This window comes from Neoarius graeffei, chromosome 5, assembly GCF_027579695.1.
Source record: "Neoarius graeffei isolate fNeoGra1 chromosome 5, fNeoGra1.pri, whole genome shotgun sequence".
NCBI lineage: Eukaryota > Metazoa > Chordata > Actinopteri > Siluriformes > Ariidae > Neoarius > Neoarius graeffei.
This window is the reverse complement of record NC_083573.1, coordinates 68883068-68907112: the sequence shown is the minus strand read 5'-3', so window position 1 is coordinate 68907112 and position 24045 is coordinate 68883068. Positions and strand designations below refer to the sequence as shown.

The window sequence follows — 24045 nt, the reverse complement described above, 5'->3', positions numbered from 1 at the left end:
GTTCTTAAGTCTATTAACATTCAGGTGGGCTTTATTCAAAGACAAAACACACAAAATAGTACATTTTGTTTTTGCTGTTAAACACAGCAGGATGAAAGTCAGACAATTACCATTCATCTTCAGTACCCACTCTCCACGGATTTGGTGTCCGTGTGTGTAATTGTGTACCATTGTATCATTTGGATGTCAGGCATTATGATGCTATACTTGGTACTGGCTACCAACATGGTAATTGTGACAATGAGTGTAGTTTAATTTTCCAGAAGCATGTATGAGGAGTGAAATATTCATGTCGTGAGATGCAACTCAGTCGATTTTGTTTGGTTGTGTTTGTGAAACCTCTTTGACAGCATCAGACAGTACAGACTAGATATTCGATACAATATACTGACTTATTCCAACAGTGAAATAACGTATAACAATGTTCGTTTTTAATATTCAATATTTATTAAAGATGGTCCAAATCCAAACACACAAAATGGTCCCATGATGCATATTAAATGGATTCTACATATTCTGACCCACTTCTCACTCAAATTCATCTTCTCAAATACGCCACCTAGAGAGAAGGGGGGGGGGAAACCATGGTTCAGAATACTGTGCGGTGTTTCATAAACAGTACAAAATATTGGATATTAGAAACACTATCTTCATTCTATGCAACACCCCCCTGCTGACATATCTGTGCGTTTTGAAATAGATCTTGCAAAATTAGCATCTGCGATTTGCTTCCACATCAAATACTTAAACTAGTTTAACACACTTCTAAACATAAGGAATGGGCCAGAAACATTGCATCTGCCATGACGCAAGTGTTTGCCAAGCAGGTTTTGCTTCCTGTGATGGATGAGGGGGTTAAGTTGAGCTCAAGGAGCAGTCCCTGGACAGCGTTACTCAAGGCCCATCATTTTTTACAAAGATAATAATCCGTGTACATAATACATTACATCCATTATAAACACTCAAAGAGAACTGGGGAATAAAACATTGGTTAAAAGCCTTGGAATATTACAGTATGTGCATCTAGAGGCACATGTTTTATATAGTTGTGAAATTTCAACAGTGAATAAAATGTTAATATTAAGAAATGAATGAGGAAACATTTCCAAATACTACGACTCTGTGGCCAATAATAACAACCTTTAGATCCCAGAAGACTCTTGTTTAGGTGCGGAATCTCCTGAGCCAAGCTATGTAAGGTACAAGTCTTAGATCAGTAAAGGCAGTCATGCTGCGTGCCCTTTTGATGGTTACGCGCTGACATTTGATTATCTGAACCCTTCAAACTTGGCAAGGTGACTGAAGACTAATATTTCTCTTGATGAAAGAAGCTTGAATGGCTGATGCACTACAGGAGGGAAAGTCACTCACTAGGAAGAATGGAGGAATGCTTGCTGAAGCTGAGAACAATTCATTTCAGACCAGCAGCAACGTTACTGATGTTAGAAAGGTCTGAGCAGTGTCTAAATTATCCCACACGGTCAATAATAATGAGATAACATAGTACTGAGCTCATCATGCATGCTGTAGCCAGCTACAACATTAGCGCCATCCAGTAGAGCATTTATCTTGTAGCATATCAGCAGCTCCCTTTCCTTTCAGCTTCACGTTTTCTACTCTCAGTTTTTGCAGTGTTGATAAATGAGAAGTGCCATTCTTTATTCACAATGGCAGAAATGCTATTCACTGCTATAAATACTTTTCAGCCCATTAGCCAAGGATGTCTCGGGCAGAAGAATGCATAGTGTTGATGATACCGAGCGAAAAATGTGTTCTTGGCGAAGAACTACTTGAGCTGTCTTTGAAATCCGTATTTTCTTGTATTAAAACATGTGCACACACTCTTGGCTAGCTTAAGCAGAACGAGAGTTTTATGTCACTCATGTTCACAGTGCGCTGTGCAGATAAGTCTCCAGACAGAGCACTCAGCTCCATCTCCTGCAACTCAATCTGAACTCCATCATCTGATTACCGTGGCCCTCGACCCAGTGGCATCAGCACCAGAACACTCTGTTAAAGTGTGTAAACTCACAACTGCTCAAGTACTCTCTACTTTTTCCACTCTGGCATCCCATGCTTGCTTTCACACTGACCATCTGAATCTTTCTGCTTTTCTCTCACTGGACTGCATCAAACGGTCATCAACACAACAGTCTTATTTATGCAGCCTGTTTGTGTTTGTGGAATAACAGGACCCGTACATGCAAATAAAAACGTCACTACTTGTTTCAGCCCCTGCCTGCAAGTTATAACGGCCACTCGCACAGACAGCTTCACAGTGGGCAGTTCTAAAATTACTGCATTACGTGACAAATAGGGTGTTCACACGGCACATATTTGCATCGATGCTGCACCGATGTATTTTGTTGCGATATATCTTACACCGGTGTAAATTTTGCGCAGCGTTCACACGTCACAACCCTGCTTACTAGAGAGAAGCGTGTTAGCACCGGTGCAGCCCCGCTTGCGGTCACACGGCAGTTTCTGCGACCGTGTTATAGTAGCAAAAACTTTATTACTATCATTTCCTTTGATAGTAATAAAGTTTTGATATTTCCTTTTATTACTATCATTTCCTATCATTATTACTATCATTTCCGATAGTAATAATGCGGAAATGAAATATGCGCATGCGTGAAAATGTACTTCTTTTTCCCGGTCGTCATGGCATCACCAAGCGCCGGGAAAACAACGTGGATGAAGACACCAGTGTTGCCAGATATTGCTGACGTTTTCCAGCCCGAAATATGTTCAAATCCGCCAAAATGCACTTAAAACTGCCCAATCTGGCAACACTGGAAGACACGCAGTTCTGTTGTTGTTGATATTCGCCATTTTGGAAGCGCAAAATACCAGGATGCAAATTATGCAATGCCCGTATGTAATCAACTCTCCTCACGCGTAGCGAGTCTACCCCTGTAGCGTTCAGACGTCCCATTTTATATCGGTGCTGCCCCGCAAACTAGCATTTACTCCGGAGTAAATTTCTTAAACCACCTCCCGAGCAGGGTTAGATTTGCACCGGTTTAAGCAGCTTTCAGGGGCTACACCGGTATAACTTTGTACCGTGTGACCGCTCTACCGGGGCAGCCCCGGTGCTACACCGGAGTAAAAGTTGCCGTGTGAACACCCCTAAAGAGGATGCACTTTTTTTGCACCAGAGGTCACTGAAAGTAACTGTAGTGCACTTCATAATAGTAGTAGATGAAATAAAATTAAATGTTAATTAATTAAAAGGTTTCACATCCTGCAACATGAGAAGACATTTGCTTATACATCTGATGGGGGACTTTTGTTAGACATATCCCATTTCTGTGGAAACTTTGCGTGCTTCATTTAAACGTCATTCACTTGTTCGTTCATGTTCATTCCATCCAGTCTAACCACCCATCTCATTCTGTTTTTACCCAGCTCAAGCCTGAATACCACTTAATGAGCGATACTGAAAATGGGGCATACCGTAACTAACAAGGTTTTCGGACTAATTACGATCCTCTCTAATAGAGGATGCAGCAGACACACTGGTGAACTTTTGTTAGGTTTTCTGTGACACTCTCTAGATATGAAATCAGGTAATGCCCCTATTCAAAGCTCTCAGCTCTCTCTGGAGGGAACTGGCATGTCTTTGCATGTTTTCTAAAATGTCGATTGGCAGATACTGTGATCACTAGTGAACAGCAAACACACCGTACATTAACAACAAGTTGGAATCAATGCCACACTTGGAATACATCAGAATTGTAGATCTATACATCATGCTGCAAATATGACAGTGGTGCTTGAAAGTTTGTGAACCCTTTAGAATTCTGCATAAATATGACCGAAAACATCATCAGATTTTTACACAAGTCCTAAAAGTAGATAAAGAAAACCCAGTTAAACAAACAAGACAAAAAGATTATACTTGGCCATTTATTTACTGAGGAAAATGATCCAATATTACATATCTGTGAGTGGCAAAAGTACGTGAACCTCTAGGATTAGCAGTTAATTTGAAGGTGAAATTAGAGTCGGGGGCGGCAAGGTGGTGTAGTGGTTAGCACTGTCGCCTCACAGCAAGAACCTCACACCGGGTTCGAGCCCCGTGGCCGGCAAGGGCCTTTCTGTGCAGAGTTTGCATGTTCTCCCTGTGTCCGCGTGGGTTTCCTCCGGGCGCTCCGGTTTCCCCCACAGTCCAAAGACATGCAGGTTAGGTTAACTGGTGACTCTAAATTGACCATAGGTGTGTGTGAGAATGGTTGTCTGTGTGTCGGCCCTGTGATGACCTGGCGACTTGTCCAGGGTGTACCCCGCCTTTCACCCATAGTCGGCTGGGATAGGCTCCAGCTTGCCTGCGACCCTATAGAACAGGATAAAGCAGCTAGAGATAATGAGATGAATTAGAGTCAGGGTGTTTTCAATCAATGGAATGACAATCAGGTGTGAGTGGGCACCCTGTTTTATTTAAAGAACAGGGATCTATCAAAGTCTGATCTTCACAACACATGTTTGTGGAAGTGTATCATGGCACGAACAAAGGAGATTTCTGAGGACCTCAGAAAAAGCACTGTTGATGCTCATCAGGCTGGAAAAGGTTACAAAACCATCTCTAAAGAGTTTGGACTCCACCAATCCACAGTCAGACAGATTGTGTACAAATGGAGGAAATTCAAGACCATTGTTACCCTCTCCAGGAGTGGTTGACCAACAAAGATCACTCCAAGAGCAAAGCGTGTAATAGCTGGCAAGGTCACAAAGGACCCCAGGGTAACTTCTAAGCAACTGAAGGCCTCTCTCACATTGGCTAATGTTAATGTTCATGAGTCCACCATCAGGAGAACACTGAACAACAGTGGTGTGCATGGCAGGGTTGCAAGGAGAAAATCACTGCTCTCCAAAAAGAACATTGCTGCTCGTCTGCAGTTTGATAAAGATCATGTGGACAAGCCAGAAGACTATTGGAAAAAAGTGGTTTTGTAGACGGATGAGATCAAAATAGAACTTTTTGGTTTAAATGAGAAGCGTTATGTTTGGAGAAAGGAAAAACACTGCATTCCAGCATAAGAACCTTATCCCATCTGTGAAACATGGTGGTGGTAGTATCATGGTTTGGGCCCGCTTGTCTGCATCTGGGCCAGGATGGCCTGCCAGCATTGATGGAACAATGAATTCTGAATGATACCAGCGAATTCTAAAGGAAAATGTCAGGACATCTGTCCACGAACTGAATCTCAAGAGAAGGTGGGTCATGCAGCAAGACAACGACCTGAAGCACACAAGTTCTACCAAAGAATAGTTAAAGAAGAATAAGAATGGCCAAGTCAAAGTTCTGACCTTAATCCAATTGAAATGTTGTGGAAGGACCTGAAGCGAGCAGTTCATGTGAGGAAACCTACCAAAATCCCAGAGTTGAAGCTGATCTGTACAGAGGAATGGGCTAAAATTCCTCCAAGCCGGTGTGCAGGACTGATCAACAGTTACCGGAAATGTTTAGTTGCAGTTATTGCTGCACAAGGGGGGGGGGTGTCACACCAGATACTGAAAGCAAAGGTTCACATACTTTTGCCACTCACAGATCTGTAATATTGGATCATTTTCCTCAAATAAGTTACCAAGTATAATATTTTTGTCTCATTTGTTTAACTGGGTTCTCTTTATCTACTTTTAGGACTTGGGTGAAAATCTGATGTTTTAGGTCATATTTATGCAGAAATATAGAAAATTCTAAAGGGTTCACAAACTTTCAAGCACCACTGTAATAGCAATACTAACTAATGGCCAAAAAAAAAAAAAAATCTAGGAGTTGGACAGGTGAATGACACTCCCTGTATAGCACTATGCGTATGGACACAGCAATGTTATTCATATGATATTCCTCAGAGTACATTTGCACATCTGAGCGTGCAAAGCATTATCCACTAGGGGGCGGGTCATAGCTGAAGCATTTTTTACCTGGCAATTTTCCATGTTGATCTGATTAATTCAGGCCAACTATTCTGGGATGCATATTTGTCACTGTGGGACAACAAGCTTTCTGCTATTTGCTGTGGTGTAATAAGCTGGGTCACAAATTAAATACTAGGATTTTACACTTAAAGTGCGACTCTAATAGATTCAGAAGGTTAGTAGGCAGAACATACTTTTGGGTGGGTGATACATGATTGATTTGAACAAACTCAAACACTTGCTGTTCCATGGGGAAATTATCGTAGATGTATGTGATTTAAGTGATATGCTTACCAATACTCTCGAATGGTTCATACACAAGTATGTGACTTGAGATACAGGTCTAGTTTGTTCAGTCGAGTGTTGATGTTGCATCACTGCGTTATATTTGACATGTCATGTTTGTTTCTAAGAATAGGCTGAATATTCAAGTGCAAAGCTGGCTGAAAGTGTGCTAGTAAAGTTCAGAGGGAATATAAGGCCCAGGAGGGTAATTCTGACCTGGTAGCAGTTCATTGAGCACAGTGAGGAGGGCAGTGTTTTGGTAGAGGATCTCAGGAGCTGCAGCACCTCCTCACATGTGCCCTGGGGGAGGATCAGAGGGTGAACACTGATATCCTTCTCCCATGCATCAACAGCTCTACAGAGACAGATACAGAGGGGGGAGGGGGGAGGAGCACAAGCGACTGAGACATAAATTACATTAATCAGACAGTTTGAAATATGACAATTTTAATTATGTCAAGGCAATCTGTCAGTGCTGAACGGAGAATGAGAACATGGCAGAGGGAGAGCATAGCAAAGAGACTGATGTCCTGTCACATTATGGCAATGATCTATCCAGGACATTTCAGTGACATTTAGCCATCTGTGCTGCAGTTCTGCAGGAAACCCGAAACTGTGCTCTTAAAGTAAAACTCGGCAGTGCGGCTCACAGAAAAAGCACAATGCCAGCAAAAAAATTTCAGCAAACACTTTTGTCATTCTGACAGCATGGACGTACACTTAAGAGTAATATGGTGCAGCTTGGAAGATGCACTCTGTGGCTGTCTGCTACTCTCACCATTTCTGTAGTGACAACTGCTTCAAACTGACAACGTTTCACATCCATGCATGCGCAAACTTTATCAAATTCACTCACAGGATGTGAACGTCAGAGCACTGTGTTATACTGAGACATGGAATAATATAGTGCAGTGCATATACTGGGAGGTTGGACTAATATTGCTGGGTAGAAGTTGGAATACTGCAAGCATACAAGTCTGAATACTGCTTGTGTCTCTGGAGCTGGTTCGATGTACTGTATGCATTAATGGATGTAATGCGTTATATGTTCAGACAGTTCTGGGTAATATTAGATTCCAGGGTTAAATTTGCAATGCAACAAATATAAATCCAATTTAAAATGAAAACTGGGGAAAAAAGAAATCATGCACTGCTAATTAAAAACAGGAACATCCAACCTAAAAGAAGAAGAAGAAAGAAAAAACAAAACATCCTGAAGTATTCATTTCATTAGACCAGACATCAGAAATTATAATCAAGGAGCTGGGCGAGAAGAGCATAAGATGTGAATTTATGACTTACTCATCCTGTTGACCATGAGTGCAGGGGAGGTAAAGGACTTTGATTGCCCTAACTGCCTGGCGTGACTGATGCTTATTGGGATGACGGTCACTGGCGGAGATGAGGATGTCACTGCTGATGGCTTTCTCAGAGAATGAAGCGATCAGTGTGTCCATGTTCAAGAGCCAAAGCTGGGGATATTAAAAGAGCAACATTAACCACAAGAATATTCTCAAGGATGTGTGTCATGGAATGTAAGCATACAGTATATCAGCACAAGATTAAATACATAAATAAATAAAACAAGAACTTTAATTCAATACGTATAGCACTTTTAACAAACGGTCACAAAGCAGCTTCACAGAACTGTAGACATTCCAGATACAAATGTTACAGATACAAATTTATCCCTTTCAACTTCCACTGTTTAGAAAGGTGTGAGATTTAGAGTGGCCTTACCATGATCACAGCTTTACCATCTGGTGTCTGGATGGAAAAGCGAAATATGCTTTGAGCAGATGACAGCTCAACAAGTCTGGAACCAAGGGCTCTCTCTAGGAACTGTTGCCTGGATAAGAAAATGATCAGAATTAAACATGTAAAAACAATTAGCTAAATCTTAACTGCAGCCCTGAAGGACTCCGATACCCCACACATCAGCCAAGCCTGGGAAGTAACTAGTGAGTTTAAATCAGGGACGCCTGAAAGAAACTGTGCTGGACTTCAAGACTGAAATGAATGACCCCTGATTTCAACACATTTACACGCTGCAGTAAGTATTTAGGTGTGCTGTACAGAAAATTTGACAGTACTTGCCTATTTTGTGACAGGGTACCCTCTGCATCTTCACTTCGCCTTACCACCACTTCAGTTATATAGAATTTTAAAACCTCTGCAACAGAAGCATATTTATTTTGCATAAAATTTGCAGACACGAGTTTGAATATAATTCAATCTGTGTATTATTGGCATTGTATGAAGGAAAAAAAAAAAAAAACCAAGAAGTTGTTGTTAGTTTTGTGAAACAGAATGCAATGTGGGGCGGCACGGTGGTGTAGTGGTTAGCGCTGTCGCCTCACAGCAAGAAGGTCCGGGTTCGAGCCCCGTGGCCGGCGAGGGCCTTTCTGTGCGGAGTTTGCATGTTCTCCCCGTGGGTTTCCTCCGGGTGCTCCGGTTTCCCCCACAGTCCAAAGACATGCAGGTTAGGTTAACTGGTGACTCTAAATTGACCGTAGGTGTGAATGTGAGTGTGAATGGTTGTCTGTGTCTATGTGCCAGCCCTGTGATGACCCGGCGACTTGTCCAGGGTGTACCCCGCCTTTCGCCCGTAGTCAGCTGGGATAGGCTCCAGCTTGCCTGTAGAACAGGATAAAGCGGCTACAGATAATGAGATGAGATGAGAATGCAATGTGATGAGGAGACCACAGCGCCACAGATCCAACCATGGTGTAACGTGAAAATACGGAACGTCATCGTATTTCTCTCAAGCAGGCCATTTTTGGCCTCAAAGATATTTTGGCTGCCTGCAAAGTTTCACTTCTCAGTGCCACATTCAACACCTACTACATACTGTGAAGTAATAACTTTTCTTAATAGCTTTCTTGAAGAATTCTGCTCCTTCAGTGTTCACTTGCTGAGAACTGTTTCGGCATCATTTATTTCCTTTGTTCAATTTTATTGGAATTTTATTGGATTTTAACATTTAATGAACAAAGTCATGGTCGTCGTGGTTACTACAGAGGGATGACAAATTAAAGGAACACTATGGACCCCAGGCCAGAGGTCACAATTTCCCACATTCTGATGTCTGACGTGAACATTAACTAAAGCTCTTGAACTGCATCTTCGTGCCTTTATGCACTGCAGCCAAATGATTCCCTAATTGGACATGCATGAAATGTACAGATGTTCCTCATAAAGTGGACAGTGTACACATCTGGAGTACCTTTTTTCTATGAACTTAAACAGATACCTGGGAACTATGTACTGTGAATAAATTTGAGGACTACTTCTAAAAGCCCTATATACAGTGGGGCAAAAAAGTATTTAGTCAGCCACCAATTGTGCAAGTTCTCCCACTTAAAAAGATGAGAGAGGCCTGTAATTTTCATCATAGGTACACTTCAACTATGAGACACAGATTGGGGGGGAAAAAATCCAGGAAATCACATTGTAGGATTTTTAATGAATTAACTGGTAAATTCCTCGGTAAAATAAGTATTTGGTCACCTACAAACAAGCAAGATTTCTGGCTCTCACAGACCTGTAACAACTTCTTTAAGAGGCTCCTCTGTCCTCCACTCGTTACCTGTATTAATGGCACCTGTTTGAACTCGTTATCAGTATAAAAGACACCTGTCCACAACCTCAAACAAACAGTCACACTCCAAACTCCACTATGGCCAAGACCAAAGAGCTGTCAAAGGACACCAGAAACAAAATTGTAGACCTGCACCAGGCTGGGAAGACTGAATCTGCAATAGGTAAGCAGCTTGGTGTGAAGAAATCAACTGTGAGAGCAATTATTAGAAAATGGAAGACATACAAGACCACTGATAATCTGCCTCAATCTGGGGCTCCACGCAAGATCTCACCCCGTGGGGTCAAAATGATCACAAGAACGGTGAGCAAAAATCCCAGAACCACACGGGGGGACCTAGTGAATGACCTGCAGAGAGCTGGGACCAAAGTAACAAAGGCTACCATCAGTAACACACTACGCCGCCAGGGACTCAAATCCTGCAGTGCCAGACGTGTCCCCCTGCTTAAGCCAGTACATGTCCAGGCCCGTCTGAAGTTTGCTAGAGAGCATTTGGATGATCCAGAAGAGGATTGGGAAAATGTCATTTGGTCAGATGAAACCAAAATAGAACTTTTTGGTAAAAACTCAACTTGTGTTTGGAGGAGAAAGAATTCTGAGTTGCATCCAAAGAACACCATACCTACTGTGAAGCATGGGGGTGGAAACATCATGCTTTGGGGCTGTTTTTCTGCAAAGGGACCCGGACGATTGATCCGTGTAAAGGAAAGAATGAATGGGGCCATGTATTGTGAGATTTTGAGTAAAAACCTCCTTCCATCAGCAAGGGCACTGAAGATGAAACGTGGCTGGGTCTTTCAGCATGACAATGATCCCAAACACACCGCCCGGGCAATGAAGGAGTGGCTTCGTAAGAAGCATTTCAAGGTCCTGGAGTGGCCTAGCCAGTCTCCAGATCTCAACCCCATAGAAAATCTTTGGAGGGAGTTGAAAGTCCGTGTTGCCCAGCAACAGCCCCAAAACATCACTGCTCTAGAGATCTGCATGGAGGAATGGGCCAAAATACCAGCAACAGTGTGTGAAAACCTTGTGAAGACTTGCAGAAAACGTTTGACCTCTGCCATTGCCAACAAAGGGTATATAACAAAGTATTGAGATGAACTTTTGTTATTGACCAAATACTTATTTTCCACCATAATTTGCAAATAAATTCTTTAAAAATCAGACAATGTGATTTTCTGGATTTTTTTTTTTCTCTCATTTTGTCTCTCATAGTTGAGGTATACCTATGATGAAAATTACAGGCCTCTCTCATCTTTTTAAGTGGGAGAACTTGCACAATTGGTGACTGACTAAATACTTTTTTGCCCCACTGTACATAGAACAAGCCATTTTTTCAGCTTTACTCAGGTTAAAAAGATGGAATGAGACATACCGAAAAGTGCCTGCATTATTACAGCAGCCTTATTATGTTAGTTTCTGTGCATTTTATGAATCCTACCTGTCGTGACTGCTTCTCCCAGCACTGCACAGCAGTTTTTACAGATGACCACATTCCTATGGCCAAGGGCCTGCTGTGAGACATAGACACAAACCAAAATAGATAGATGATCTGAAAGCACAACCAGGTTTAAGCCATGTATAACTGAAATCAATAACCAGAGAGGAACCATTTACTGAAGTGAAAGATGAATCAGGCGTTTGAACAGCAAAGGGCTCTTCCATTTACTCGCAGCAGACAGAGCCGCAGCAACCCACAGAATGAGGAAAGAAAAGAAACAAGGAAAGAAAAATCAATAGCCCTGAAGAAGTTCGGCTTCTCAGGCTGGCAGAGACTATAAAGAACGGATGTCGTGCCACTTCCTTGAGAACCCTTCATAAAGAAGAAAGAACATCTTTCTTCACTGCCCCTGTCAGCCCAGAGGCAGTGTAGATGGAGCAGAGTTCCGTTAAACATGAATGAGAACTTCTGATGCCCCAAGAAAAGAGCTCAAACACTACCTATGAAACACCGAGTATAGAGGAAGAGTTAGCGTGATTTAATATTGGTTCGATTTTGGTGAGCTTTTCAATGTGACGCACCTTTCCAGAATGCAGATCAGAACCAGTGTTCACATCGGAGGAGTCCACTACACGTGCAAGGCTTTGGTCACAACTGCTGTCTCGGGTCAACAGGAAGTAGGTGTCACCAAGTAAACAGTCCTCTTGCTGAGGGAGAAGCTTCTTGTTGGCAAAAGGATCAGCGTGGCAACACCAGTCATCTACCAGTGTATTCCAGTTCCCATTGGGTAACGGAAGCACTCGCGTGAAAATCCTAAAGCGGCAAATAATGTTATATATTCGCTTCCTTGCTGACATTCAAAACACCCTACTACAGGACAGTGACATACAGCTTGGCCTGTGGCTACGATACTGCATTTTCTCACCATTTCCACCATCAATTGAGCCATGACTAAGTACCCTGACTCAATCTGATTATCCTTCTCAATGATGCAAGCTGAGCTGGGACATATGGGTGAAGCTAAAAATAGTCCAAACCACTGACTGGTCAAATTTAAACATCACAGAATTTTCCTAATTAAGGTAGAATCACTTTTCTAGTATGCTGATTACCTGCAAAAAAATTGGTTCTTTTTTTCAATTGTCCTTTATCTGTTAGATTTAAGAGCTAACCTTACAAGTTATTTAAGTCACACTGGTGATTCAGATTCATTATTTTTTTTTTAGCTTTCTTGTCAGTATTTAATTTAATTTTCGGTAACTTCTTTTGCTCCTTCTTAGAGCATGAGATGCATCTAACCAAATGTCTGTATTTTCATTTAAGATTAATATATTTGACTGTTTGTGTGCATGCTGCCATGAAAAACTCCGTGAGTCTCTTGCTCTGTAATTCACCTTGTGAGAGAGTTCTTTTTAATGTCAAATGAGACATGCATGCAAGAGAGCAAAACTGACTGTACACTCTGGATGGGAGGGATGGCATTACGCTTTCCCGTCAATCACAGAAAACAGGTGATCGTGAGTGTCTGAGCTTATGTATATGGAAGAAGGCTGACCTCGCTTTCCTCGGAGTGTTTTCAGTGTCCTTGTGACACAGCATAAGCAGCGGAGAAAAGCATGTTAGCCAGCACCGCCCCTTATTGGTAGTGCTGTTTGATGGGGAGAGCCGTTTTTCAGTCCGTCTGTCTTCTACATAGATGAGCTTATAGACTTTCATGACTGACAAGTGTCACTGTGATTGACAGGGCAGAGAGAGTAATGCCATGCCATCCCTCACCTACCCAGAACACATGGCAAATTTTGCCCCATTGACTCTTGGCCACGTAGGGTAATGGCATCAGGAATTTAAATTTGTGTCTCATTGACTCGTATGCATGTTGCTCATATGGTGGATTTAATGAGCAATCCAGATCAAAACTAGAAGGACACTCGGTAGAGTGTATACCTCCACCAAGCCACATATTCAGATTTGCATCAAAGTCTAATTAATTTTTCCTTGGTCCATAGCCCGACTTTCCTCAAAATCAAGTCACTACTTTTTTTTTTTAAGTTACGTTGAGAACAGCCAAGCAAAAACGGAGGAGAAAACATAACCTCCTCCAACAAAATCTGTGGAGGTAATTACATAACATTTACACTAAGACAAATGCTTTCGTGTTGAATCATTGTTTAAAAAGCTAATTAAAAAAAAACCCAAAACAATATGTACTGTTCATGCCCATCACTAATCATCAACCTCCAAAGAACTCTATTTTTCACTAATTATGAGCATTGTAAAAGTAAGATGTGAAGAGAAACACAGATACACAGCAAGGACAGCCCTGGGTTTAGATTTACAGTTTGGTGGAAAAGAGCACTTAAAGGAGACACGCAGAGCCATGGCCTCACCTTTTGTTTATAAATGCCTTGAGGCCTCAAGAATGGCAGAGGAATAGTTTTAAGCGTTAACAACAAATCTAATATAGTAATTTTTACGATTAAAATGATTCATATAGGTAGCGGTCTGAGTGAATAACTGACATCTGTGACGTCACAGCAGGAAGCCTATCAGTCTCGTCGCCATTTCCGCTATACTAAAACACAGAGCTAACTGCAACTCCGAGCCTCCATCTTGAGCTAATTTATCGCCATGCCACGTAGATGTGTTTTTGGCCGGTGCAGCAACACGACAGAAGGTGGATTTACATTGCATTCATGGATGCCCAAGAATGTTCAGACTGCAAAGATTTAGACGTGTTTTGCAAGAAGTTCACGGCACACTGGGCGCCTATGAAGTGGTCTCTCCTCTGCTCTGCACATTTTACTGAAGACTCGTACGAAACCTCTGATCTGTTGAGGAGCGTTGGCTATAAGCCCGTATTGAAAGAGGGTGCAGTACCAACAATTAAAGGAAAAGAAAATTACAAGAAAAGGAAAGTAAGTTTAGTTGCACCAGTTCTCCCGGAGTGTGAGCCGAGGGTTGTTGCTAAAACCCAGGACGGGACACATTATCGCTTGGGCAGTGACCTCCCTGCGGTTGTTGCTAAAACCAGTGACGTCCCATCCCGGGTTTTAGTAATTGCCTGAGCCGAGCAGTAATGGCGGAGTACTCACTATGGAGAAAATGGAGAATGAGTGGACCAGCCGTCTGATTTCTCCGCTGGATATGCTCGCCTCAGCAGCAATATCTCACCCTTACGTGGAAGAAGCGAATGAATGGAGAACTGAACGAACAACTGAAAGTCAGATTGTTTCAAAACAATCTGCCACAAGAAGCGAGAACACAGACAGGTAAGCTGCGACTCATTTGGATACAAAACAACAACACTTGTTTACCTGCATTTAGATTAATACATGTAACTTGTATTGTGTTTAAGTTACCGGTATGAGATTATTTAATTTGCTTCAGAATATGATTGTCTCAGTTCATCTGATTATTTAATTAGCCTTTTACGTTTTATCAGTGAAAATGCATGCATGTTGCATAAGTTATAACACCTATCCTGTTTTAATGAGAGTCAACCCACAATCAATGAAGTCAAATCAGTCTTAGTTGAGCAAGTCGGTAACGGTATTTCTTACTTTCACCATAGATTTTTATTTATATGACTTTGGTCTATAGCTGTCAAAGGCCTTGACCTTAAAACCGATTCCTGCTGTGATGTCACACACTCAGGGCTGGCTGGCTCAGCTCGAATGCCAACTTTGCGGTTTATTTTAACTCTCAAAAATGTGTTTTTTATTCCCATTTATGCAGCATACAAGAGTCAAGGATGGAGATACTGTCCACGCAGAAATGTATTCAAAAATAAAGGCTCTGTGTATCTCCTTTAATATCATGTTCGAGTGTTAAAGGTTCTGGCTGAATAAAACTTTTCATTCATCCAGAATCATTGTGCTGTTTGAACTAGTGTTAAACAGCTGAACTGGTTCCTCACCTGTCTTTAAGCAGCATGGCCCCACAGGACTGGCACAAGAAACAATAGCTTCTCTCTGCCCTTAGATGCTGAGCTGCACTGTCCTGAGCCTCTGGCAACAGCAAACACAAACCAGTCACCAACATATTTAATCAAACAACTGGAGAGCTTTTCAGTAGCTAGACCTGCATAATGTTCCAGCACAGGGACAATGAGCACGAACATCTCAACGCAAACAAACAACGTCCATTCAGGACACATAAAACAATACAATACGATAATATAACAGCCAGCAAGAAGTCTGAATGAAGCCACCGCATCTGTTTGGAGATTCATGGTCAAACAGCCACCTGAACTGCTGAGTAGGGCTCAGTCTGAAACAAGCACTGCAGTGGCTCAAAGCCAAAGGTCATGCAATCTACATTCATCATTAATCTCACTTAATCTGTGGAGTGTGATGATGTGTGGAGCCTGAAGGCAGGCCAGCGCTCATTACTCAAATTCCTTAAATGAGGTTACACAGCCCTTGAACAAGTTCATGCTTAATGACCTACCAACTTTGGCCCACGAGGGTTTCGGTGGTCATTATGATATACGGATTTCTCTGATGAAAAGTGAATATAATTAGTTCATACCCACGATGAACTTGGCACATACCTGAACACTGGCCCACCTTCAAACGCACTCTAACATGCAGCTCCTCCTCATTCAGCTCTGGACTCGTCTGACATGAACCCTCCACTAGACTGACCTCTGGGGGTAGCTTCACCTCATAAATCCCATCAGGTATGTGGATTTTTAGGGCCAAGTCTCCACTGGACACATTTACCCCAGATGTGTCCTTAACAACATCAGTTCTACAGAAAAGAAAGAGAAAAAAAAAGTCAGTTTTGTGAAGAACAACAATCATCTTCAAAACAAAATCAGTGCTGTTGATCAAACCAGAAACACACAATCTGCTGGTGAGAAAACATCAGGCGTATACTGCATACAATACATACATAATTAGGATGGTTTCATCCTGAGGCAGAAAAAAAGGAGAAAGTAGAGACCATTCATCAACAATGTCTACTTCTGTCCTCAGCCCACTTCTCTCAGGTTGTCTACTGCTCACATGATGGATTTAATACGGCTTACAAAAAAAAAAAAGTTACATAAAATGCTAGATAATAGTATTAGCTAGTCGGTCTCTGTAGAATCCACAGTAGTTTGGTTTGGAGTTACCCATGTGGGCATTTCTCTTTTATCAGGAATGTAATGTCAGCAGCCTGCTGCCCATCCTCACATAGCATCTATTTAACTAGGCAACATTCTCTGATGTAAAACACTGCACGTCATTAATGAGACAGTATCATTTATTATAGGTGTAAATTACATAATAGCTGCTGTTATACTTCCATTAAGCACCGTCCCCTACGCTATAGGGCAACTGGTGTACATTACATGAGCGCCATCATACACGAGCGCCACAAAGGTGATGACAAGACAAACAAGCATCACCATCTAGTGGTAAAAAGCAGCAATGACCAAGCTAATGGTTAATATAAAATGGTACTGCCAGTTAATAATAATAATAATAATAATAATAATACGCATTAAACTAACACATTGTCTGTGACTCTTGCCTTTAACAGACTCAGATTCTTGTTCTTGGCTGACAGGAGTGGAACCTCACGTGGACTTTTGTAGCTCATCCACCTCAAGGTTTGACGTGTTGTGCATTCTGAGGCCAAGTTTACATTAGACCGTATCTGTCTCATTTTCTTCACGGATGCACTGTCCGTTTACATTAAAACGCCTGGAAACGCCGGGAAACGGGAATCCGCCACCGTCCACGTATTCAATCCAGATCGTGTCTGGTCCGGTGCTGTGTAAACATTGAGAATACGCGGATACGCTGTGCTGAGCTCTAGCTGGCGTCGTCATTGGACAACGTCACTGTGACATCCACCTTCCTGATTCGCTGGCGTTGGTCATGTGACGCGACTGCTGAAAAACGGCGCGGACTTCCGCCTTGTATCACCTTTCATTAAAGAGTATAAAAGTATGAAAATACTGCAAATACTGATGCAAATACTGCCCATTGTGTAGTTATGATTGTCTTTAGGCTTGCCATCCTTCCACTTGCAAGTGGTAAGTGACGCGCATGCCCGACATGCACTGAGATCACACACACAGCGGCTCAGTCCCAAATCACTGCTCGTGCGCTCCACTCGCGCGCTCTGTGAGCTGCGCAGGGCCGGAGTGCGCACCCTCCAGAGGGCACTCGCTATTCAGGGCGGAGTGATTTGGAGCGCAGGATGCCTGTGGAGCCGAGCGTATCCGTGTATTGGTGTTGCTGTGTGCACGCGAATCGTGTATTGGCGTTGCTGTGTGCACACTAATCGTTTTAAAAACGTTAACCTGATGATCCGCTGATACGGTCTAATGTAAACCCCACCTGAGACGCTTTTCTGCTCACCACGGTTGTAAAGAATGATTATGTGAGTTGCTATAATCTTCCTGTCAGCTCAAACCAGTCTGTGCCGAGTTTCCTAAAAGCATCGTAGCACAAAGACCATCGTTAAACAGTAGAGCGAGCAGCACAATGAACGCTCACTCTCTCCTAGTTAAGAGGCTCTTAGCATTAAGAGGCTTTTGGGAAACCCACCACTGATCATTCTCCTCTGATCTTTCTCATCACTAATGCTCCTTTTCCACCAAAGCAGTTCCAGGGCTGGTTCGGGGCCAGTGCTTAGTTTGGAACCGGGTTTTCTGTTTCCACTGACAAAGAACTGGCTCTGGGGCCAGAAAAACCGGTTCCAGGCTAGCACCAACTCTCTGCTGGGCCAGAGGAAAGAACCGCTTACGTCAGCGGGGGGGGCGGAGCTGTTAAGACCAACAACAAGACCGCGAAAGATCGTCATTTTTAAGCGATGAGAAGCAGCAGCTGTACAAACGCGAAGTCAGCCATTATTATTATTATTGTTGTTGCTGCTGCTGCTTCTTCCGTGTTGTTTTTGCTTCGATATTCGCGCCAAGGTTTATGGAAACGTAGCGATGTAACTGACGTATACAGCAATGTAATGATGTATACAACGACGTAACTGACATATACAGCGACGTAATGACGTGACTTCACTTAGCACCGCGAGCTATGGAAATGAAAACTCGTTCTCAGCTGGCTCGCAAGTTGAACAAGTTGTGAACCAGCACCAGCACTGGCCCCGAACCAGCCCTGGAACTGATTTGGTGGAAAAGGGGTATAAGGGTGTTTCAGTCTGCAGACCCTCCTCTCAAGATTTTTTTTTGCACCATTTTGTGTAAACTCTAGAGCAGTGTTTCTCAACTACTGGGCCGCAATTTTTTTTTTCAAACTGAAGTTCATTTTTACTCATAGTAGAATACAATTGCTGGGTTGCATCCAACATCACAGCTGCCTCATTAAGCTATGGTCACAATACAGCTCACGATGCTTTGCAATGGGTTATTAATGAAAAGGAAGCATTTTGGTGGTGATGTACACGTGAGCTAAAAGTTGTGGTCACACAGCAGGCAAACACTTGACCGTCATGCCTTTGTGCGCTTGAGTCTGGCACAGCTCAAGCGGCTGCCTTCACTCACGGAGTGCGTTGTGCATGCTCTTGGAACCCAGTCATTATGGGAAACACCCGATACTGATTTGAGTGCAATCAGCACACGCAATCAGTTGCCGTTTTCACAGAGACTTTGCAAAGCATTATCATTATCACGTTTGTTTCTAGCCATGTTTAGAACACTGTTTAAATACTCTGCTTTGCTTTTAGAAATCTAATGCCTGCTAATAAACACTCTTCCTGCGCTTGGATCCTTCTACCTTGTAGTGTCCTGATCCCCAGATCTTTAACCCAGCCACATATAAAAAGTTGTTCGCCTCCATGCTCTTCCAGGTTTTCATCTGTTTGTCCGTGTAGAATGATGTCTACAGCACCAGGTAGTTTGAGACGTCGGGGAACTCAACGGATGGATAAATTTTCCAATTTATAGGAGAAATCCTTCTTTGTTAGCGTGTAAGGATCTAATCCCATTGAGTGGTTTCTATATCCACTTATTTTGAGTGTACTTCTTGGTTTTAATAACTTGCTTGTTCGCTGAACACAAACATGGCAATAAGGTCTTGTGTTAATTGACCAGACTCCACTTTTGGATCATTGATCCCTTTTGACTGAGAACGCCCTGCATGCATGGTTTTATGTTGGCTTCTGGCACATCCGTACAGTTTTAAATACAATTAAAAACAGAGGTTTTTTTTAAAAATTGCATTTATTTAATTCCTGGGCTCCCATCTGTAACGGGGAGTGATGTTTCATCCTATTAATGCACTTTACAATAGATTATTAGATTCTAATAGAATAGATGCGCCAAAATAACTGGGAGTCTTTTTTTTTTAAATGGACCCCGACTCGGTACAAGTATGAACAGGTGGGTCTCAGAGCAGAAAATCTTGAGAGGAGGGTCTGCAGACTGAAACACCTTAGTGATGAGAGAGATCAGAGGTGGGTTTCCCAAAAGCCTCTTAATGCTATGAGCCTCTTAACTCTCTGGTGACGGTGGCAGAGGACTATGGACAAACTACTGAACATCATGGACGATGCCAGTCACCCTCTGCACACCGTCATCAGCAACCAGAGGAGCCTGTTCAGTGACAGAATGCTCCTTCCCAAGTGCAGGACGAACAGACTTAAAAACTCCTTTGTCCCTCACACCATCAGACTGTACAACTCCTCTCTGGGGGGGAGGAGGGGTAACAGGAGGACAGAGGACGGGAAGGAGCAGTAGCCTAGCCTAACAATAAGCAATACCGGACAATGTGCAATCCCTCTCCTGCTGGACTTTTTTCTTCATATATTTGTACATGTAAATACTTACATTTATCTAGAAGTTTTCTAAAGACTTAATTTATCTAGAAGTTCTCTCTTTTTTCTATTCTATTCTCTGTTTATCCTGTAATGATGCTACTGGAATTTTTATTTCCCAAAGGGATCAATAAAGTTCTATCTAATCTAAACTAGGAGAGAGAATGTTCACTGTGTCGCTCCAACATCTCATTCTCATCATCTCTAGCCGCTTTATCCTGTTCTACAGGGTCGCAGGCAAGCTGGAGCCTATCCCAGCTGACTACGGGCGAAAGGCGGGGTACACCCTGGACAAGTCGCCAGGTCATCACAGGGCTGACACATAGACACAGACAACCATTCACACTCACATTCACACCTACGCTCAATTTAGAGTCACCAGTTAACCTAACCTGCATGTCTTTGGACTGTGGGGGAAACCGGAGCACCCGGAGGAAACCCACGCGGACACGGGGAGAACATGCAAACTCCACACAGAAAGGCCCTCGCCGGCCACGGGGCTCGAACCCGGACCTTCTTGCTGTGAGGCGACAGCGCTAACCACTACACCACCGTGCCGCCCGTCGCTCCAACATGATTGACTAATTAGATATGCAGGTGTTTCTAATAAAGTGAACAGACCATGCATAACAGAGTTACTCGCTTTTTAGGCGGATTTTATTCCTGTAACCAGAATAAAATTGTTACTTATATTTACCATTTCATCTTTGCACTATGCACCATATTGCACCAAAAGGGAAAATCCTTTCTGTGATGAACAGCTAAAATCCAGATTCATAGATCAGTAATATCACTTGTAAAATATCTGCACACTCGTACAGTAATTCTGTGCACACTGTATACTTCATATTTATCTATTTCATACTTGACTTACTTGGATTACTTTGCACTATGCATCTATTGCACCATTTTTGTTTGTTTTTGTATATACGCTTATCATCTGTTTTGTACTGTGAGAGCTAAGTGAAAACCGGAGTCAAATTCCTCATGTGTGTCCACAAACCTGGCAATAAAAGTGATTCTGAATGTAGTGTTGGGAGTAACGTGTTACAAAAGTAACGAATTACTGTAACGCATTGCTTTTTGCGGTAACGCGGTAATGAAAGGCATTACAGAGAAAAATTTGGTAATATTTTACTCGGTACAAATGTCAGTAATGCGCGTTATAATGCATTTTTAACCTGGAATGAAGTGGTGGGTTTTTTTTCCTTCATACAAATTCGCCAAAATCACCACGAGATCAGCAGAGGTGAAACGTCCGCGCAAAATGTTTCACTTCCTTTTCCTTTAGGCTAGTCAGACAGGAGAGAGAGAGAGAGAGAGAGAGAGAGAGAGAGAGAGAGAGAGAGAGAGATGAGTGAACCTGCAGCTGATCTAACATTGGATAGCGCATTCTCCAGATGGACATACGCCCATTACTTTAAGTTTGTGAAAAATAAGGATGTGAAGAACATCGTATAGTCATGAAAGTGTTCTGGATTTTCCTGGAATTCCGGATTTTTAGATTTTCATGAAAATTCCTCTGGATTTTTTCCGCTAATGACGAAATACCTGGAAATCCGGATATTTGACAAAACTCTTGAAAGTCTCCGGTTTTCCGAATAAAGAAATTTATTTTACAGATTCTTCATGTTCCTAGACGCAGCGTAACACTCCACATCGTCCTCGCATGGGCGCGGTCCTTAAATAGCCCAAACATAGTTCACTGATTAAAGACGGGTGTTCTTTGTTAACGGCGCACGTGCCGGAGCTCGTTAGGCACGCGCGCCCAAGGCGCGCCTTCAGGTGCACGTGCTGCTAAGGCGCGCAGGACTGACACCGTTCTGCGCAAGCGCAACACAATTGCACTAGAAAGCATGTTCAAGCTGCCAGTGTAGCTGCAGCCTTTTTAGTTGCAAATTACGAGTATTTTCTCGTGTTAATAATTTGCCATGTCAAAACAAGCAAAACTTTCCTCCTTCTTTCGACATGGAGAGGTAAGCAATTTATTTAATATACATTTTCCCCATCAAAGTTACATTTTGTGGTTTCGAAGCCAAGTTTTAGTGCTGTTTCTAGCACACATCATCAAGAAAACATGGAAGAAACAGCAGTAACGGAAGAGCCGGTTTCTAAGCTGCCTAAAACTAGCAATGGGAATTATTTTTTGTTACATAATGCACTCAGGCCAAGTTTACATTAGACCGTATCTGTCTCGTTTTCTTCGCGGATGCACTGTCTGTTTACATTAAAACGCCTGGAAACGCCGGGAAACGGGAATCCGCCAGGGTCCACGTATTCAATCTAGATCGTGTCAGCTCCGGTGCTGTGTAAACATTGAGAATACGCGGATACGCTGTGCTGAGCTCTAGCTGGCGTCGTCATTGGACAACGTCACTGTGACATCCACCTTCCTGATTCGCTGGTGGTGGTCATGTGACGCGACTGCTGAAAAATGGCGCGGACTTCCCCCTTGTATCACCTTTCATTAAAAAGAGTATAAAAGTATGAAAATACTGCAAATACTGACGCAAATACTGCCCATTGTGTAGTTATGATTGTCTTTAGGCTTGCCATCCTTCCACTTGCAAGTAGTAAGTGATATGCGCTGAAATCACACACACAGCGGCTCAGTCCTGAATCACTGCTCGTGCGCTATACTCGCGCGCTCTGTGAGCTGCGCAGGGCCGGAGTGCGCACCCTCCAGAGGGCACTCGCTGTTCAGGGTGGAGTGATTTGGAGCGCAGGATGCCTGCGGAGCCGAGCGTATCCATGTATTGGTGTTGCTGTGTGCACGCGAATCGTGTATTGGTGTTGCTGTGTGCACACTAATTGTTTTAAAAACGTTAATCTGATGATCCGCTGATACGGTCTAATGTAAACCCCACCTCAGGCTGCCAGTCAGTGTGTGCCCCCCCCGAAAAATCCTAGCTACGCCCCTGATTTATATGAGAAATTTGGTATTCATTGGTGTGTTTAAATTTACAGACAATACGAACTAATGTAAACAATTGGCTTCAACTCGCATAAATATGAATTGGAAATGTTTAGTTCACTTTAGCTTATGCGAACGCACAACTCTATTAAAAGATTGAGCCTCGTTTATCAATGTCCCCAACATTGAAACCTGAAAGCTTTAGAAACTCTAACAGACCTTTACTTTTTAACAGTACTGTTTTGGGATTTTGCCGAGTTTACCTTCAACTGTCTGATTTTTTTTTTTTCCAAAGTAATGAACTGTGTAGCAGGAAAATCACCGCGTTTTCTAAATGCACTCCTGAAAATTACTCATTAACTAGGGGAATTAAATTTGATATTTTTGACATGTTAATCATTGATGTACATGAAAGAAAGGCTTAAAAGTACTAAATAAAATAAGTACTAAAAATACTGAAAATAAGTACTAAATTTAGTACTGAAAATAAGTACTAAAATGCACTAGAATGCAGGGTTTTGCAGGTTATGTTTTTTAAATATTTTCAGGGGACGCCCCCCCCATATCTTAGTTTGACTTTCAAAAGTTCAGGGGTTTTTCTTTGCTCCACTTTCATTTCTAATCGCAGTCAAATGCACTGTGTGCTAAACCTAAAGAACTGTCCACTTCCCGAAACAGCACCAGTAATTTAACTAAACATTTACAGAGGTGCCATAGTAACATGAAGTTAGCAAGGAAGCAAGCGGAGGATGAGAGCGGCGATAAAATCACAAAGCAGCCAAAATTAACGTTCTGCCACTCGGAGATGCTCCTTCAGCCTCAAGAGGTTTTGTAGCGGAGTGTGTTGTTGAAGATATGCTGACAGTTTGTTTACATTTTTGTCCTGTATAACAGTTTCTTTTTCTGGTCAGAAGTCAGACTAAAGTGATTGAGCTGCCTTTCCTTCGAGGGCTAATAGGCCTAAGCACTTCAGTATCATTTAAAAGCACTTTGATTTTGTTATTTCTAATTCTGTTTTTCGAAATGTGACCGCGTAGCCTCATATAGCTAATAGTCATTGTCTAGCTGTGATTTAAAAGGCTTGTGTTTTGTTTTTCAGGCCAGTTTTAT

General features: G+C 42.4%; 1 protein-coding gene across 2 annotated transcripts in view; it reads right to left on the bottom strand.

Annotated features, from left to right (window-relative positions):
- Positions 1-424: 424 nt before the first annotated feature.
- Positions 425-24045, bottom strand: part of ube3d (ubiquitin protein ligase E3D) — a 28151-nt gene continuing 4530 nt past the window's right edge. The window contains exons 2-10 of one of the 2 annotated variants that reach the window (XM_060922302.1): positions 15805-16004; positions 15169-15259; positions 11834-12065; positions 11253-11325; positions 8308-8383; positions 7951-8059; positions 7513-7682; positions 6427-6565; positions 425-559 (exon numbers count right to left, since the gene is read on the bottom strand). In XM_060922302.1, the coding sequence (XP_060778285.1) occupies positions 539-559; positions 6427-6565; positions 7513-7682; positions 7951-8059; positions 8308-8383; positions 11253-11325; positions 11834-12065; positions 15169-15259; positions 15805-16004 (1111 nt within the window). In that variant the 3' untranslated portion in view covers positions 425-538. The remainder of the gene's footprint in view (positions 560-6426; positions 6566-7512; positions 7683-7950; positions 8060-8307; positions 8384-11252; positions 11326-11833; positions 12066-15168; positions 15260-15804; positions 16005-24045) is intronic. The other variant, XM_060922303.1, reaches the window with a different exon arrangement.